The sequence below is a fragment of the Monopterus albus genome, unplaced genomic scaffold, assembly GCF_001952655.1.
Source record: "Monopterus albus unplaced genomic scaffold, M_albus_1.0 scaffold26.1, whole genome shotgun sequence".
Classification (NCBI taxonomy): Eukaryota; Metazoa; Chordata; class Actinopteri; order Synbranchiformes; family Synbranchidae; genus Monopterus; species Monopterus albus.
Genome location: NW_018127906.1, coordinates 1,004,362 through 1,021,632, shown reverse-complemented (window position 1 = coordinate 1,021,632; position 17,271 = coordinate 1,004,362). Strand labels below are relative to the sequence as shown.

Here is a 17,271-nt window from a genome sequence, read left to right as displayed (position 1 = left end):
GGGGGGCTGCAGTGATGGTTGACTTTCTACAACTTTCTCCCATCTCCCGACTGCATCTCTGGAGCTCAGCCACAGTCATCTTTGGGTTCTTCTGTACCTCTCTCACCAAGGCTCTTCTCCCCTGATAGCTCAGTTTGGCCGGACGGCCAGCTCTAGGAAGGGTTCTGGTCGTCCCAAACGTCTTCCATTTAAGGATTATGGAGGCCACTGTGCTCTTAGGAACCTTAAGTGCAGCAGAAATTTTTTTTGTAACCTTGGCCAGATCTGTGCCTTGCCACAGTTCTGTCTCTGAGCTCTTCAGGCAGTTCCTTTGACCTCATGATTCTCATTTGCTCTGACGTGCACTGTGAGCTGTAGGGTCTTATATAGACAGGTGTGTGGCTTTCCTAATCACGTTCAATCAGTATAATCAAACACAGCTGGACTCAAATGAAGGTGTAGAACCATCTCAGGGATGATCAGCAGAAATGGACAGCACCTAAGTTAAATATATGAGTGTCACAGCAAAGGGTCTGAATACTTATGACCATGTGATATTTCAGTTTTTCTTTTTTAATAAATCTGCAAAAATGTAAAAAATTCTGTGTTTTTCTGTCAATATGGGGTGCTGTGTGTACATTAATGAGGAAAAAAAATGAACTTAAATGATTTTAGCATATGGCTGCAATATAACAAAGAGTGAAAAATTTAAGGGGGTCTGAATACTTTCCGTACCCACTGTAAGTACAGTATTGAAGTAATTGTACTTCGTTACTTCCCACCTCTGGGGAGGAGACATGTAGGAGATGGAGTCAGTACAGGTGAAGGAGTCATCTGGTCAGAGGTGGTCTTACCCTGGAAGGTGACATAGGTGATTTTGGACAGTTGACTGAACTTTGGCCCTCCCGGAATCAGAATCTTCTGGATTGCTTTGGACACAAAACAAGGTGTGTAACCCTGGAAACAGCCAGGTAGCTGCTAATCCTAACTCTAAAGTCAGGGGTCAGTGTGGGTCAGTGGTGGTCTACAGGGACTGAACTAATACCAATCAGAGCTCAGTAGGTGGCATGAAGTCTGAAGTACAGTCACAACTACTGCTACTACTGCCTAACTACTACTAATGATGGTGCTGTGGTTACTAATGCTAGCTAATAGCTGCCATTTCTGACCCTTTTCCACCACATGCGGCTGCGCTGCGTTTCCTCTCTACGGCTTCATCCCTCACAAGCTGTCTGCAAAGCAGCTGGTTGTGCTGCTGATTTTATGTGGATGTTTGTCTTCATTCTTGAGCTTCTACAGTAAGTAGGCTTTGTAGTTAGTTTCTTTTTTTGTCTGTTAACTGTTTGTTGTTATTATTTCTTATATTGTTCTTATTTCCCACTTTGTTGTGCTGTAGCCTACAGACAGAGTACAGTTAACAGGTAAATTTAATTGAATGGTTACAGTAAAGTTATGAAAAAAAAGATTTGTGACTATGTTTTAGTTGTTAAAATAAATGTTTTGCATACAGTGCTGGGTGATGTTGTGCTGGTAGGCTATAACCAACTAGCACTATCTGATTGGTGGGTCGAGCCTTGCCCGAAGCATCCATCATCTAGCAAAAATAGACTAGACGTGTATCTTTAGTGAAGCGGTGCAGAGAGCCACATCTGGGATGCATCGAAGATGTTTCTATATACAGTATGTTCTATATATACCTTTTGTCTCATAACCTTTGTCATCTTTGTCCTTTTCACCTTCCTCCTTGGTTTCTTTGTTTGTTCCCTCTTTTGCCTTAGCAACTGTTCAACAAATAGAGAATTTTGGCTTAAAACAATCACATAATTTAATGGAGTGCTGGATTAACACGTGACACTTCTGCTCATAAGATTTTCAGTCCTACAGCTCCTCCCAGTTATCTTTTCAGTTTACTTGTTGCTAGTTCTCCATATGCCCTTGCATCCTACCAGCAGTACACGTACCTGATGGGGAAAAGGAGTAACGGACCTGGTTTCGGTTATGAAAATAACAGTACAGACGTGAAACCTGTATAATATCAGTCATCTGTTGTCTAGCTGCTTTTTCAAATTATAAACATTATCTTACTATCAAAACTACCTGAATGTTCAGCCACTATTACTGCATATACTGTAAACTAGAATCTATATTCCAATCAGAGCCCTATGTTTTTGTACCTTTTTCCTCCTTCTGCTCGCTTGTTTTCTCTTGTTTAGAGCCTTTGTTTTCATTGGACTCTAACCTTCCTGTGGGTCCACCAGCAGCTGAATCCTCTCCAGCCTTTCCTTCATTCTGAGATGACTCTAGTCCTGAATCTACTACCGCTGGAGGAAGATCTGGTCCAGATTCCAGACCAGCACCTAGCTGATCAGTTAATCCTGGTCCATTATTCTCGTTTTCATCTGTGTCTGGTCTGACTGACACAGAATCCAGTCTAGGCCAAACTGAATCTGATCCAGGCACCTCAAAGGAGTCATCTGGTATAGTCCCAGGCTCACCAACTGGTGGTAGTCCAGATTCAGATCCTGAATTAGATCTAGAATATGGTTGAGGGTCAACTGAGTTTTGATCTTCATGAAAATGAAAAGTAAAATCCACAGGGGCCAATTCACCAATAGGATTAGAGCGATCTGAGGTGGTGGAGCTTGTGTCTGGTCCAGCTTCACCTCCTCCTCCTTCAGAGGGAGGCAGTACGTACTCTGCATGAACTCCAGTTGGAGGAGGATCATCAGGAGGAGGTACATGATGCAGAGGTAGATCAGAAATTGGTACCTTTGGAGGTACGTCATTAGGTGGTATGTCAGGACATGGTACAATAGGAGGTGCTACACTGGGATGTAGTACATCAGGAAGAGGCATACCAGGAGATGCTGCATCCGGATGGGGTACATCAGGGGGTATGTCAGGAGGTGGTATATCAGAAGGAGGTGTATCAGGAGGAGATATATTAGGTACATCTAGAAGAAGATGATCAGGAGGTGGTATATCTAATGAAGTATCTGGAGGACCATCGATGAAAATTGTGTCAGCTCCTGCTATAGGTGGAGCATCTTTAGCCTGCCTGGTTGGGGCTGGTCCAGTGCATGGAGTATCTCTGGATGGAACCCCATCACTGCATGGGGTTATTTCTGGAATAGTTGTTGGAGGTGATTGAAATGCAGTTGTTGTAGTACCACCAGCAGGTAGAGCAGTACTGGTGATCAGGTTGGTAGGACCAGTTCCAGAGAGGGCGGTGTCTGTGTTGTCTAATGAGAAGGTGGAATCAGAGGGAAGAGTTACTAGGTCAGAAATAAACACCCCAGATGGTAGCCTGGGTGGTCAAGATGGTGGTCAAGATGGTAGCCTGGGAAAGTGGTAGAACTGGAGATACTACTAATGGTACTGGGAGTGGTGTTGTCTGATACTGTAGGGGCTTGTAGTACTAATAGCATTACTGACAGGAGTAAAAACTGTGGTGCTGTTGACCGATGTAGGAGTAGATTCTACACCAGCTTTAGGAAAGATACTAATATTACTAGTACTATTAAGGTAAGTTGTAGAACTAGTATCACCCATGTAAGAACTAATAATAAGAGCATTATTAGTACCAAATACAGACATAGTGCCACTACTAGTGCTTGTTTCTGCAGTAGAAATACTTAATTTGTCAGTGGTAGTAGATGTATTGGCTGTATCTGTGACAGTAAGAGGACTTGCTGTGCTTGTAATGACATCAGTTGACCGTATAATAGTGTCTAAAACCCCCTCACATCCCGAGTTTCCTGATGAATGGGAGTGTTTTCACAGACCGGCGCAATCTCTTTATAAAACCAACCTCCTCAAACCTCTAAATGTCCTCCTGGGCCCCATACAGGTCTTCCATACCAAAAGTGTAAGTTTGATGCTATGCAGAGCAGACTCTTTATTTCTGGTTTCAAGAGCAGCTGTACATTCACATGTCAGGTTTTGTTACCAAGTTCAGCTGAACTGAACTCTGACCCCATATGGGCTGATGTCTTCCTGATGTGCATCTGGAGGAGGAAGATGCTGATGGATAACCGTGAATGTATAATGAGAGCTGGAAACAGTGCCACCACTTGACCATTCATCCATTTTCTTTCCCAGTGGCTAGTTGCTGTACTGCAACAAAAAAAATTCCGCTGTATGCTGATGGGGACAAAATACTGGTGGCAGCAGGAGATTATCTGTTAATTTGCTTGAACCTTTATTTAACTGACAAAAGTACTAAGAAAAGGTTTTCAGTGTTTTCACTGACCCAATTGCATTTTGTAAATATAAACAACTTTAGAATGTGATGCCTGAAACACTCAAATCAAATCAAACCAAGTTTCTTTATATCTTCTTCTTCTTCTCTTTGGCTGTTCCCGTTAGGGGTCGCCTGGGGAGGCTGAGGAGGGTGATCCTCCTATAGTTGGAACACACCCTCTGGTCCCCCTTCTTGAAAAGAGGGACCACCACCCCGGTCTGCCAGTCCAGAGGTACTGTTCCCAACCACCATGCAACGTTGCAGAGGCGTGTCAATCAAGACAGCCCCACAACATCCGGAGATTTAAGGTACTGAGGGCGGATCTCATCCACCCCCGGTGCCTTGCCACCGAGAAGCTTCTTAACTATCTCGGTGAGTTCAGCTTGGGTGATGGACAAGTCCACCTCTGAGCCCCCGGCCTCTGCTTCCTCATTGGCAGACATGACGCTGGGGTTGAGGAGATCCTCGAAGTATTCCTTCCATTGTCCGACGATGTCCCCAGTTGAGGTCAACAGCTGCCCACCTCCACTGTAAACAGTTTTGGCAGGGCACTGCTTCCCCCTCCTGAGGCACCGGATGGTTTGCCAGAATTTCTTCGAGGCCGACTGATAGTCCCTCTCCATGGCCTCACCGAACTCTTCCCAGTACGAGTTTTTGCCTCCACAACCACCCGGGCTGCAGTCCGCTTGGCCTGCCGGTACCCGTCAGCTGCCTCAGGTGTCCCACGAGCCAACCAAAGTTCTGCTGGAGGTGGGAGTTGGGAGGTGGGAGGAGGTGGAGGGCACCTCCAGCCACCTCCATCGCTGACTCTTGTCTTTTCCTCACTGCTACAGTCTCTAACCCATACACCATAGCTGGTCTCACTACTGTCTTGTACACCTTTCCTTTGATTCTTGCTGCCACTCTTCTGTCACACAACACTCCTGACACCTTTCTCCACCCACTCCAACCTGCCTGCACTCGCCTCTTCACCTCTTTCCCACACTCCCCATCACACTGGACTGTTGACCCCAAATACTTAAACTCCTACACCTTCTTGACCTCAGCCCCCTGTAACCTCACTGTTCCACTTCCCTCCCTCTCATTCATACACATGTATTCTTTTTTACGACTGACTTATATTCTTCTTCTTTCCAGAGCAGACCTCCACTTTTCCAGGTGTTCCTCCACCTGCTCTCTGCTCTCACTACAGATCACAATGTCATCCGCAAACATCATTGTCCACGGAGATTCCTGTCTGACCTCATCTGTCAACCTGTCCATCACCATAGCAAACAAGAAGGGACTCAAACCCGATCCTTGATGTAGCCCCACCTCCACCTTGAACTCCTCTGTCTGACCTACAGCACATCTCACTACTGTCGTACTCCTCTCATACATATCCAGAACTACTTTGACGTAGTTCTCTGCCACTCCTGACACCCTCATACAGTACCATAGCTCCTCTCTTGGCACTCTGTTGTACGCTTTCTCTAAATCCACAAAGACACAATGCAGCGCCTTCCGACCATCTCTGTACTTCTCCATTAACATTCTCAGAGCAAAAATTGCATCAGGAGTGTTCTTTCTGGGCATGAAGCTATACTGCTGCTCACAGATATCCACTTCCTTTTTTAGCCTAGCTTCCACTACTCTTTCCTGTACAAGTCCTTCTCTGTACAAGTTCCACCACCATGTTTCCTTATGTTTTTTCCTCCTTCCAGATGACACACCTAGCACCTTCCTACCTGTCTCCCTGATCACTTCTGCTGTAGTTTCCCAGTCATCTGGAAGTTCTTCCTGACCACCCAAAGCCTGTCTCAACTTCTGTCTGAATTCCTCATGACATTCTTTCTTTTGAAACTTCCACCACTTGGTCTTCTTTTCTGTCTTTCCTCTCCTCTTCTTCCTGACCACCAGAGTCATCCTACACACCACCATCCGATGCTGTCTGGCTACACTTTCTCCTACCAACACTTTGCAGTCACTAATCTCTCTCAGATTGCCTCGTCTACATAGAATGTAGTCCTTAAGATATAGAAAATTTTGATTTAGCTAAGCCTTAAGGTCATTTGGACAATCATAAGAGATCTTGTAGTGAGTTTTTTGAGTTTGCTTTCACTGGAGTTTATTACCAGGAAATACGTCATGTACTGTCGACCTGTACTGTTTACATTCTCAGTTTACACATGCATAATTGCACAATGACTGCTTACTGCTGCACATGCTGCTCCCATGCAGCATACATTCTCTTATTATAGTCTTATATTTTTTTATCATATTGCTGCATTTGCTGCTTAAAGTGCCCTAGATTTTGTGTTAGTTATTTATCTACTTTATATTTCATTTGTATTTTGTGGCATTCATGTGGACGGCAAAGTAAGTTTTTCATTGTACAGGGAAACATGCATATGACAAATAAACACTTTGACCTTAGACCTGGAAGATAAATCTGCAAATCATCCACATAACTATGAAAAGATAGGCCATATTTCCTAAAATTGGTTGCCACAAGGACAATAGGCTGTAAATAGTGAACAATACTGGACCAAGGATTGAACCAGGAGGGACCCCACAAATAAGAGATGTAGTGGATGAATAAAAATTACCAGTATTTACTGAGCTCCTATTGGCCAGAGAAGATTCATACCAGTTCAGGGCTACTACCTGAATAGCTGCACATTGTGATAGGTGAGAAAGCAGGATCCTGTGATCCACTGTATCGAAGGCAACACAAAAATCTAGGGGAATTAAAACAGCAAGGTCTCCTAAAACCTATGGTTAAAAGAATATTATTAAAACCTCTTAAAACTGCTGCATCAGTGCCCATCGTAGGAGTGACTTGCTTGTGTGTGAAGGTACCATCAATGTGGAGGTGTTTATTTTGCAATTTTAGAGACCTACACTGCCATTAAGGCAATGTCTTTTCCTGGGCAGTCTGCAGATATTTCAGCAAGACAATGCCAGGCATCATTCTGCGTGTGCTTCAGTAACGTGGCCTTGTAGACACAGAGTGACTGTGCTTAACTGGTCTGCCTGCAGTCCACATCTGTCTTCTTTTGAAAATGTATGGTGCATCATGAAGAGGAGATTCAGACAGGTGCGACCACAGACTGCAGCTGAAGTCTTGTATCCAGCAGTAATGGGACAAAAATGCAACACCTAGGATCCTCAGCTCCCAAATGATTTTAAAATGTAATTAAAAGGAAAGGTAAGCAGGGCTCTGTCACAACTTTTGCTGAGTGTGTTGCAGCATCAAATTTTAAATTTGTTTATATTTACAAAATGCAATGAAGTTGGTCAGTGAAAACACGGAAAACCTTTTCTTTGTACCTTGGTCTGTGATAGATGGGCCACCAGTGTCAGCTGGGACTGACTCCAAAAATCCACTAAAGGGTAAATGGTATAGACAAGGGATGGATGATTTAACTGTTCTGTGACCCGGCTCTGCAATCGACCAGGACCTCAGGAAAGCGCCTAACACAAAATGCTAGTTTATGGATACCCACGGATTCCGATTGTCATCTGCTTGTGCGCAGCTCATTTACACATCTATTAGACAACATAAGCCAATGACACAAATCTTTTTGGTGGTCATTTCAGCATTTCACCTCAGTCTACTGCAGAAGTCATTTTGCCACCTGAACCCAAGCAGCCAAACAAAGCTTTCCAATGTGGAAACAACCAGAGAGCTGAGAAACCCCCAGCTGTGTTCTGCACAGACCTTCACTGGACTATACTTGTTCTCTAGCAGTGAACAAACCCCCACAGTGCTGGACCATCTGTTGGTGCTTTAAGTGCTCTGAATCTCAGATTAACATTGAGCTTTAACTCCCAGAATGCACCTTGATCTGTAAGTGAACGACTCGTGTGACCAATGAGAGCGAACATATGATGATGCGATCGCTCTGGGAAGCAACAGCAATTTTAAAAGGGAAGTAATCATTATTTTCATATTAAAGGTCTTCCCCCATTGTATTTTATTTGACTTTGCGTTTTTAGCTGTGGTGTAAGTACCTACGAAAACCCTCATTATACAGTTTTTCAACAGCTAGATTTTATTAGTTTTGGATCAAAAATAATGAAATATTTAATTTAAAAAACTATTAACTGCTGTGTTATTGTGAGAAAAACACACTAACACTTAAAGCTGCTCAGTAGAGGAAATGTGAACATTTTAAAAACTAAAAAATGATGCAACACCAACCACATCTCTATGCTTTGTATTGGACAGGGGAGCTGGGTGGGACTGACAGCTGAGCAGGTGAGCAGTACTTACTGGCTGCTACTTCTGCTGCTTCACCTGAAAACAATACAACACTGTAATAATCAGGTTTCATCAAAGTGAAATGTGACTGAATCCAGTGACCTGAATGATTGATGGAGCTAAACATGATGAGGTTGATGATGTTGCTGGGTGTGTGTACAGGTACGTACAGGAGTTGGCAGTGCCTTTGGGCAGGGGCAGGTACGATCCACGTCTCCAGCTGTGGGATTTGAACCCTCGGCTGCAGCGCTGACAGTCCTGACCCGTCGTGTTGTGGTCACACTCACAGTGCAACTTTGCATCTCGTAACAGACACTGAGACGCATGCAGGTTACAGTTACACCTGAGAAACAGGTGCACCCACCATCAGGTGTGCTGTTAGACAATAAAAGAGCATCTGGAACACTCGTGTGACACCAGACTTTCTGAAACAGACACACTGACATCAGACTGTCCTCACACTGACTGGTCAGCTGTGTGGAGGTGAAGAGGTAGGTGGGGTATGAACTCCTCATTTTAACTCTTCGCACAACACGAGAACAACTGTGGTTGTAGTTCTGGGTAGATTTGACTGGTTTGGAGTACGGAGTCGGTCATTAGCTGGTAGTGTGTAGGTGTAGTTAGTTTAGTTACCTGGCTGGTACGTCAATGTTGGAGATGGCGTAGAAGTACTTCAGCGGGTTGTGTCTCTGGACATAGGTTCCTCCCAGCGCTGGGCGGAGCAGTCTTAGGCGGAGGTTGGTGAAGGTGAAGAAGTCTCTCAGGCCCTTCATAGTCTCCATCTGGGTGTATAGAGTGTCCATGTTGATCAGCTTCAGACCTGCAAACACCCTGAACCGAGCACGCACCTCGAACACCACGATCTTCTCCTCCTGTGGGTTGAACAGTTTCGGTAAGTTTACCTGCTCTGCAGCTATTGGTCAGCTACTGTACACCTTTCCTGTTCACCAAAAACTGTCACTTATTGGTCAAAAAGACTTTAGCTTGTAAATAACAGTAACTATTAAATGGCTTTACCCCTATTTCCAGTTTGACCATTATGAGGTCCAGTTACCCACCCTGGCTCCAACCCAGCGGGAGTACTGCTCGGTGCAGATGACCTGGGTTAAGTTAGTTGGTGCTAAGTCTGAGATCTGTTTAGGGGACATGCTGAAGGTCTCCAGACAGTTGTCGGCGTAGTACTGGTATGGCTGCCAGGTCACACCTCAGAGACAAACACCAGCTGTTAATGTTTATTAACCTTCCAATATAGATTATTACAACACATTTGCATCAGTTACATCAGCATGTTTTTCACCCGTCTTCCAGTGTTGATACTTAGAGCAGAGCCCTGTTTCCTAAACACAGCATAAACTGACTTACAATCTGATTTACCAGCTTTCTCAAGCTTAAGAAATCTGTTCTACATGTGCTGTAACTTCTGAGCCTCGGTGACAGTTCCTATAGCTTTTGATGAACATGAGTGGAACAAAATCTTTCTGAATATTGGCCAAAAATTTTAGGGCAAGGCTCATAAATATAGCCTTTCTACTGGGCTCCAGTACAGACTGTGGTCCAGTGTGTGTGTGTGTGTGCTACTCGTGTTGGAGTTTTGACTCTTCAGACTAGTTCTCTTCTCTGTGCAGGTGAAGGTCGGTGAACTTGTTCTACTCTGCTATGTAAATACGACGCAGGAGTGAGACTAACCTCCAAACCTCAGGTAGAAGAGAACTGAGAGCATCAAATCACAAAACCAGATTTTGGTCCAGGTCCATTATAAACCAGGTGATGATCTCACAGCAGGAGCACGTACTCCCTACCCCCACCCCAGTTACCAATCACCTTTGTCCATGGATTTCTCCAGAACCATGCTGGTTGGTCGGCCGTGCTCAAAGGTGACGATGATGTCATCGACCACCTCCAGACTCTTGTTCCAGGAGAGAGTGATGTTGGCCAGTAGCGGCTCCGGGTACCTGGACCATGTGACTGTCTGCCAATAAGTGATGTGTCCTGCTCTCTCCCTGTCTCCCATCAGCTGAGGAGGGTGAGACAGGTCGGGGCTGGAAGCGTCACATTCATCACTGCACAGGTATGGGTTCTCCTTTGGCATAACCAGATAAACTTGAGTTATGAACATGCACACATAGATACACACATGGACATAACCAAACCACCCAAACTGAAGTACTGACAAGTATCATGAGCGATGCTGAGTAGACTCTGTGTAGCGTTGTTAGGTGTGAATATGGAGCAGTGGCCTCTGGCTTTCGCCTGGCCTCAATGTTCTGTAAGACAACAGTACTGGACCTGGGTTCTTCCCGGCACTCTCGATATTAACTCCTCATTCTGAAACCTAAAACGTCTCTTAAACCTCCAGTGACTCAGACACAAAGCAGTGTGCACTGTGTCGCAGACTCAATGCAAAGACCAGATTTAGCATAAAAAGATGAAGCCACACAAATTGAAATTGTTTTACCCAGAGAGTTTAATCCAGGGCTCAGTGAACATCACAAGACAGATGTTTCTGCTGAGTTCAAACTGACTGTCTCACACTGACCGGTCTTATAACTGCACAACAATTTTTTACACATTGATGTGCACTCCACACTGTTTCTCGTTTACCCATTCACACACTGGTGATATCACTGGGAGCAGCTAGGGGTTCAGTGTTTTGTCAAGGGCACTTTGACAAGTGGACTGGAGAAGCCAGGGATCGAAACGGCGGCCCTACGCCTAGGCATGAGTGAGGAGCGGAAATTCTCACCGCGGCACTTTGCTCATATGCTCTGGTACAGTCAAACCGATCCAAAGCTCACTTGACTTGGTGTCTGAACACTCTGACCTGTAGCTGTTTGTTTGTTTTCAGCCAGTGAACAGCTGTGACACTGTGGAGGCTCCTGGGAGCTTTAGACAAGTAGGTATTGATAAAGCCTGATCAGTAGTGATCTGTGCCTGTGCAGACTGATTCACATTTTCAGCACAGTGATGTGGCTAACACACATGTACTGTGTGTGATGGATTACTGATCTAAGTGATGTGTCCTGCTCTCTCCCTGTCTCCCATCAGCTGAGGAGGGTGAGACAGGTCGGGGCTGGAAGCGTCACATTCATCACTGCACAGGTATGGGTTCTCCTTTGGCATAACCAGATAAACTTGAGTTATGAACATGCACACATAGATACACACATGGACATAACCAAACAACCCAAACTGAAGTACTGACAAGTATCATGAGCGATGCTGAGTAGACTCTGTGTAGCGTTGTTAGGTGTGAATATGGAGCAGTGGCCTCTGGCTTTCGCCTGGCCTCAATGTTCTGTAAGACAACAGTACTGGACCTGGGTTCTTCCCGGCACTCTCGATATTAACTCCTCATTCTGAAACCTAAAATGTCTCTTAAACCTCCAGTGACTCAGACACAAAGCAGTGTGCACTGTGTCGCAGACTCAATGCAAAGACCAGATTTAGCATAAAAAGATGAAGCCACACAAATTGAAATTGTTTTACCCAGAGAGTTTAATCCAGGGCTCAGTGAACATCACAAGACAGATGTTTCTGCTGAGTTCAAACTGACTGTCTCACACTGACCGGTCTTATAACTGCACAACAATTTTTTACACATTGATGTGCACTCCACACTGTTTCTCGTTTACCCATTCACACACTGGTGATATCACTGGGAGCAGCTAGGGGTTCAGTGTTTTGTCAAGGGCACTTTGACAAGTGGACTGGAGAAGCCAGGGATCGAAACGGCGGCCCTACGCCTAGGCATGAGTGAGGAGCGGAAATTCTCACCGCGGCACTTTGCTCATATGCTCTGGTACAGTCAAACCGATCCAAAGCTCACTTGACTTGGTGTCTGAACACTCTGACCTGTAGCTGTTTGTTTGTTTTCAGCCAGTGAACAGCTGTGACACTGTGGAGGCTCCTGGGAGCTTTAGACAAGTAGGTATTGATAAAGCCTGATCAGTAGTGATCTGTGCCTGTGCAGACTGATTCACATTTTCAGCACAGTGATGTGGCTAACACACATGTACTGTGTGTGATGGATTACTGATCCGATCAGTGTGAGATCAAGGCTTATCCTGTGCCAGCTGTCACTGCAGCTCAGGCACAGCCGAGTCTGGACAGGATTTAAGCAGCCGTCACTGACCTCCATTAACACGCTGTCTGCTACACTCTGCATGAACGGAGGAGGTTCATTAAAACATCTCTAACTGGATCTTTACAGTTTCAAACCGACAGAGATTCTGGATCTTTATTTTATTTTTTATAGATTAATCATTAATTAATTTTCCATCATTACAACTGTTACAATTATCACTAAATCAAATACAACTTGAGTTTCCCAAAGGAACAATTAGACAAAGAGCAGGAGTTCAGGTGTGTGTGTCAGTCTCCCCATGATCTCTGACCTTCCATTGCACATCATGTAGCCACGCCTCCTCCAGTATGTGAAGGTGTAGCTGGTCTTTAAACTACCACAAGAACAATGTGATCAGGTTATTGATCAGAAACCACAGAACAGAGTCATACTGACACTTGGGTGACAAAAATGCATTTTCACCTTCTCCTTTTTGTGTTTTTGTAGCCAAAATATTTTATTCAAATTATGTATTTCAGAAACAGGAGTTTGTTGGTATCTGAACTACACCGCCACGTTATCCAGCTGAAATAAATCAGCATTGCCATTTAGGACGAGTCACAGTTTCATCTCATCTGTGGAAGAAGAGGCTGAGAAACATAGACTCGTGTACCTGCCTGTGTGAGTGCACCATCTCTCAGGTGTCACCTTGTTACAGCGTGTGTGTGTGTGTTCAGGTGTGTAACTGACCAGTGTGCAGAATCTCTCAGGTGGGTTTCCACAGGTGATGCTGGGGGGGTCGACTCTGATCTGCATCAACTCCTTCATGTTGGCAGGTGGAGGCTGGCAGGCGGAGAACTCCCAGCCCGGCCCCACCTCCAAGCCACGCAGGGACCGGCACACATCAAACTGAGCGGCGGGCTGAGTCCAGCTCAACGAAGGCAGTAGGACAAGGAACAGGAGGAGGGCCATGGTGGCCTGACACCCAGACAGGAAGGACACCACAAGGTCACCTGCAACAGTTTTACTCCACAGGTACAGGTCTGTGTAACCCTCTTCAAACAGGTGGTTGTCATTAATACAGAGTTGTTGTCTTGGTTACCATCAAGGTGGTCACCATTACCTGAGGCTCAGTCCTACAAAACACAACAGATAGTTAATAGGTCTGAAGTCCAGTCAGTGGCTGTTCTGGAGCTTCTGATCACATGACATGATCTTCCACCGGGTGTTGGCACTGTAAGCGGGACACCTCTGATGCTGAGGACGATCATGTGATACAGTCAAAAGCTCCAGAACATCTGCTAAGTGTCGGTTTGAAGGAGGACAGGTGTGAACCTTTAATAAGCAGGTGGGCAGACTTCCTGTCTCTGGAGAAATAAACATCTCGTCCTGTTTGTTTGTGTCTGGACGAGGACACATACGCGTCTTCTTCTTTATCAAACATTTGTTGTCCTGACTCCATGCCGAGGTGACGAATCTGTCAGTGCCATAGTAGTGTCCACTTTATTAGGAACACCTATGCAGTCAAATGGTGTAACGTGTGTTGAGTTTTTGTGGTTCAGTACATGAATATCGGGTGTGAAACACATGATGTTTACAGAAACAGTACGTCCTTTATTTTAATGTTTCTGTCACAAAACGGTTTAAGAAACTAGATTCTACAAATTAGATCTAGACTTTAAAATAGACAATAATGTGAAATCCTTGTCTGGATGCGAAAACCTTCCTGGGACATTTAATGGTCAGTCCACTGTTTAATCTAACACACACACACAGCAGGGAACAGAGACTGAAACCTTAAAAAAACAAGAATGGAAATGTAGTTTTCATAGAGAGTCCTTGCTACAGAGGAACTGCTGACAGACACAGATGCAGCTCCTCCCTGGCATTACATTTTAATTTGTGTGATCTGCTCCTTTAAGGTAGGTAGGTAGGTAGGTAGTTTATTGATCTCTCAATGGGGAAATTTCAGTGTTTCGGGAGCAATAGAGAACAAACCACATAATACCATGAGAACAATCACCACACACATATCTTGATAAACAAATTCCAGATTTTAAGACAGCATAAATTATTCAAGAGAAAAATCAAGAACAGAATTTACATATGTACATATTAACCATGCATTTTATTAACCCAGGATTTGAGTATTGCAATGTTTAGCTTATCGCTGCAGCGATGTATTGTACAGTCTGATTGCTGTGGGGAGGAACGACCTACGGTAATGCTCGTTCTTGCACTGGGGATGTAACAGTCTTGTGCTGAAAGAACTGTTCAGAGTCTCTACTGTGTGGATGGGAGGGGTTATGCATGATGGATGTTAGTTTTACCAGCATCCTTCTGTCGGCCACCTCCTCCATGGAATCCAGGGGGCAGCCCAGGACAGAACCAGCTCTCTTAACCAGCTTGTTTAGTTTCTTTCTGTCCCTGTCTGTGCTACCTCCTGCCCAACCCACAACAGCGTAAAAAACTGCAGATGCCACTACTTAACGTAAAATCAAGCTATAGCTGTTTGCATTATTTTGTCCACCCTCCATCTACATACACCTGTCTGTCTCTCTCAGTGTTGCTCACCTGTCTGTCTTCAGGTTGGTTAATGATCAACTGGATAAAGAGATGACAAAACGTTTGTCCTCCTCTTCATCTTTTCTTCTTTATTTCTTCTTTTTCTCGGTTTCCTTCTCCTTCCTCTCCTCCTCCATCTGTTTCACTCCTCTTTATCTTCCCCTTCTAATCTCATTTTGCTCTCTCTGCTCTAACTCTTCCTCTCTCTACCTCTCTCTCTCCGTTCTAATTCTTCCTCTCTCTACTTCTCTCTGCTCTAACTCTTCCTCTCTCTACCTCTCTCTCCACTCTAACTCTGCCTCTCTACCTCTTTCTCCTCTCTCTGCTCTAACTCTTATTTCTGTATTTTACTTTTTTAGCCTATTTTCTTTCTTCAAATTTTCATTTTCATTTTATATGTTAATGTTTTGCTTTCTTAGTTTTCTTTGAGGTCTCTAAAAGACCTTTGTTTTAAAGTTTTAATTTAAAAACATTTTACTCTTTTAATTTATTAAAATAGGTACAACCAGTACTTTGGTCCATTAGTTTGTTTCTGTGGTGATAAATTCACCCAGGCTAAAAATGAAAACAGCAACTCAGCATCAGTTTAATAAAGAATAAAGTTACACAGGCAAAGCTTCAACAACATGAATGTTTCTTTATTTAATTTTTAAGTGACGTTTTTTTAGTGGGCCTGTCGGCCTAGTGACATCATCATTGGGCGTCAGCTAGTAACAGACAATGGCGGATGTGGTGAATATTGGGGTGAATCTGGATGCTTTCTCTCACGCCATCAGTGGCATCCAGGCGTTGCGCTCCAGCGTGAGTCGCGTCTTCGAGTCCTTGAGGGACGGAATGAAGAACCGGGAGACCTTAGAGGGCCGAGAGAAGCAGTTTATAGCCGAGTTCCAGGACAACCTGCAGGCAGTCAACAGAGACCTCAAGTGAGTCTGCCCCACCAGACTACAGTCAGATTTCTACTGGTTTTAAATTGCAGTTACTACGGCTCGTAGTCCCACCAGACTTTATTTACATATCAACTACTATGAAGAGAAAGATATTTTATTTGCCATTTGTATAAGTACAGCGACATAGGAAGTGGTTGTGCCTATCTCTGAGTCAATACAAAAAGGTGCAAAAAGAAAATGCAAAGTAAACTGTGCAACACATAAAAGCGAAGAAACGATGTAAACAACTACACACTTTCCCAGCCCTTTAATACTAACCAGATAAATTATTTGCAAAGACAGATTTCTGTCACCGTCATATAAAAACTAGCATGAGGACGAGATGCTATTTTAACACTTTTAAAGAAATCTTCAATGATAAAATATATAATTGGAGAAAAAAGCCTTTTATTTTATTACTGTGTTTCTACTCTGTGGACATCGTTTTTGCAGCCCAGCTCAGATCTTCTGTCACCTAAAGGCCCAGAAACTTGTGACTGTTAGACCCCTTGTTGGTGAGAGACTGCAGAGGTGCAGCTTTCCTACTCAAGTCCATAACTATTTCTTTGGTTTTGTTGATGAAAAGGACCAGGTCATTGCCCTCTCCATAGGCAATGATGTTCACCGCTTCTCTGTACGCTGATTCGTCCTCACCTTTGATGAGCCCAAGTGTGGTTATGTATCTGCATATTTAATTATGAGGTTGCTGTCCTGGGTGGAGGCACTGCTGTGTATATACAGGGTGTAGAGTCTGAGGCTGAGGCAGCAGCGTCTGGGAGTTCCTGTACTGCAATAAATCAAATCAAATCAAATCTTATTTGTATAGCGCCCAATCACAACAAAAGTCATCTCAGGACACTTAAACCTCTGACAGACCCCGGCTCTTGGTGGGCGGCCTTCTGCCTCGACCAGTTGGGGTGAGTGGATAGAGGAGAGAGAAAAGAAGAAAAGCAACAAGACACAACAAACAATCAAACACTGGTCAGGTTGATGTGGCTGGTGACTGCTCATCAGAAACATAGAGCTCCAGAGCCAGGGCAACCTGCAGAAAGGTACAGGGAGAGAGAGAGGACACTACGGGAGAGAGGATACACAAATTAGTGATGTGTAATGGTGGCATAGAGAGAGAGGACAGGAGAGGAGAGGAGAGGAGAGGGGAGGGGAGAGAAACTCAGAGCATCATGGGGCCCCCCAGCCGCCTAGGCCTATAGCAGCATAACTAAGGGAAGGCTCAGGGTCACCTGATCCA

General features: G+C 44.5%; 2 protein-coding genes across 2 annotated transcripts in view; one reads left to right on the top strand and one right to left on the bottom strand.

The window, feature by feature from the left end:
• The window catches only part of ntng2a (netrin g2a), a 15,219-nt gene extending 1,659 nt beyond the window's left edge, over positions 1-13,560 (bottom strand). Inside the window, exons 1-8 of the mRNA XM_020595318.1 lie at positions 13,282-13,560; positions 10,290-10,548; positions 9,527-9,672; positions 9,102-9,340; positions 8,639-8,811; positions 2,154-3,221; positions 1,677-1,760; positions 834-908 (exon numbers count right to left, since the gene is read on the bottom strand). Coding sequence (XP_020450974.1) covers positions 834-908; positions 1,677-1,760; positions 2,154-3,221; positions 8,639-8,811; positions 9,102-9,340; positions 9,527-9,672; positions 10,290-10,548; positions 13,282-13,503 — 2,266 coding nt within the window. The 5' untranslated portion in view covers positions 13,504-13,560. The remainder of the gene's footprint in view (positions 1-833; positions 909-1,676; positions 1,761-2,153; positions 3,222-8,638; positions 8,812-9,101; positions 9,341-9,526; positions 9,673-10,289; positions 10,549-13,281) is intronic.
• Positions 13,561-15,779: 2,219 nt separating this feature from the next.
• med27 (mediator complex subunit 27) overlaps positions 15,780-17,271 on the top strand; it is a 15,036-nt gene continuing 13,544 nt past the window's right edge. The window contains exon 1 of the mRNA XM_020595229.1: positions 15,780-16,019. Within this exon, the coding sequence (XP_020450885.1) occupies positions 15,817-16,019 (203 nt within the window). The 5' untranslated portion in view covers positions 15,780-15,816. The remainder of the gene's footprint in view (positions 16,020-17,271) is intronic.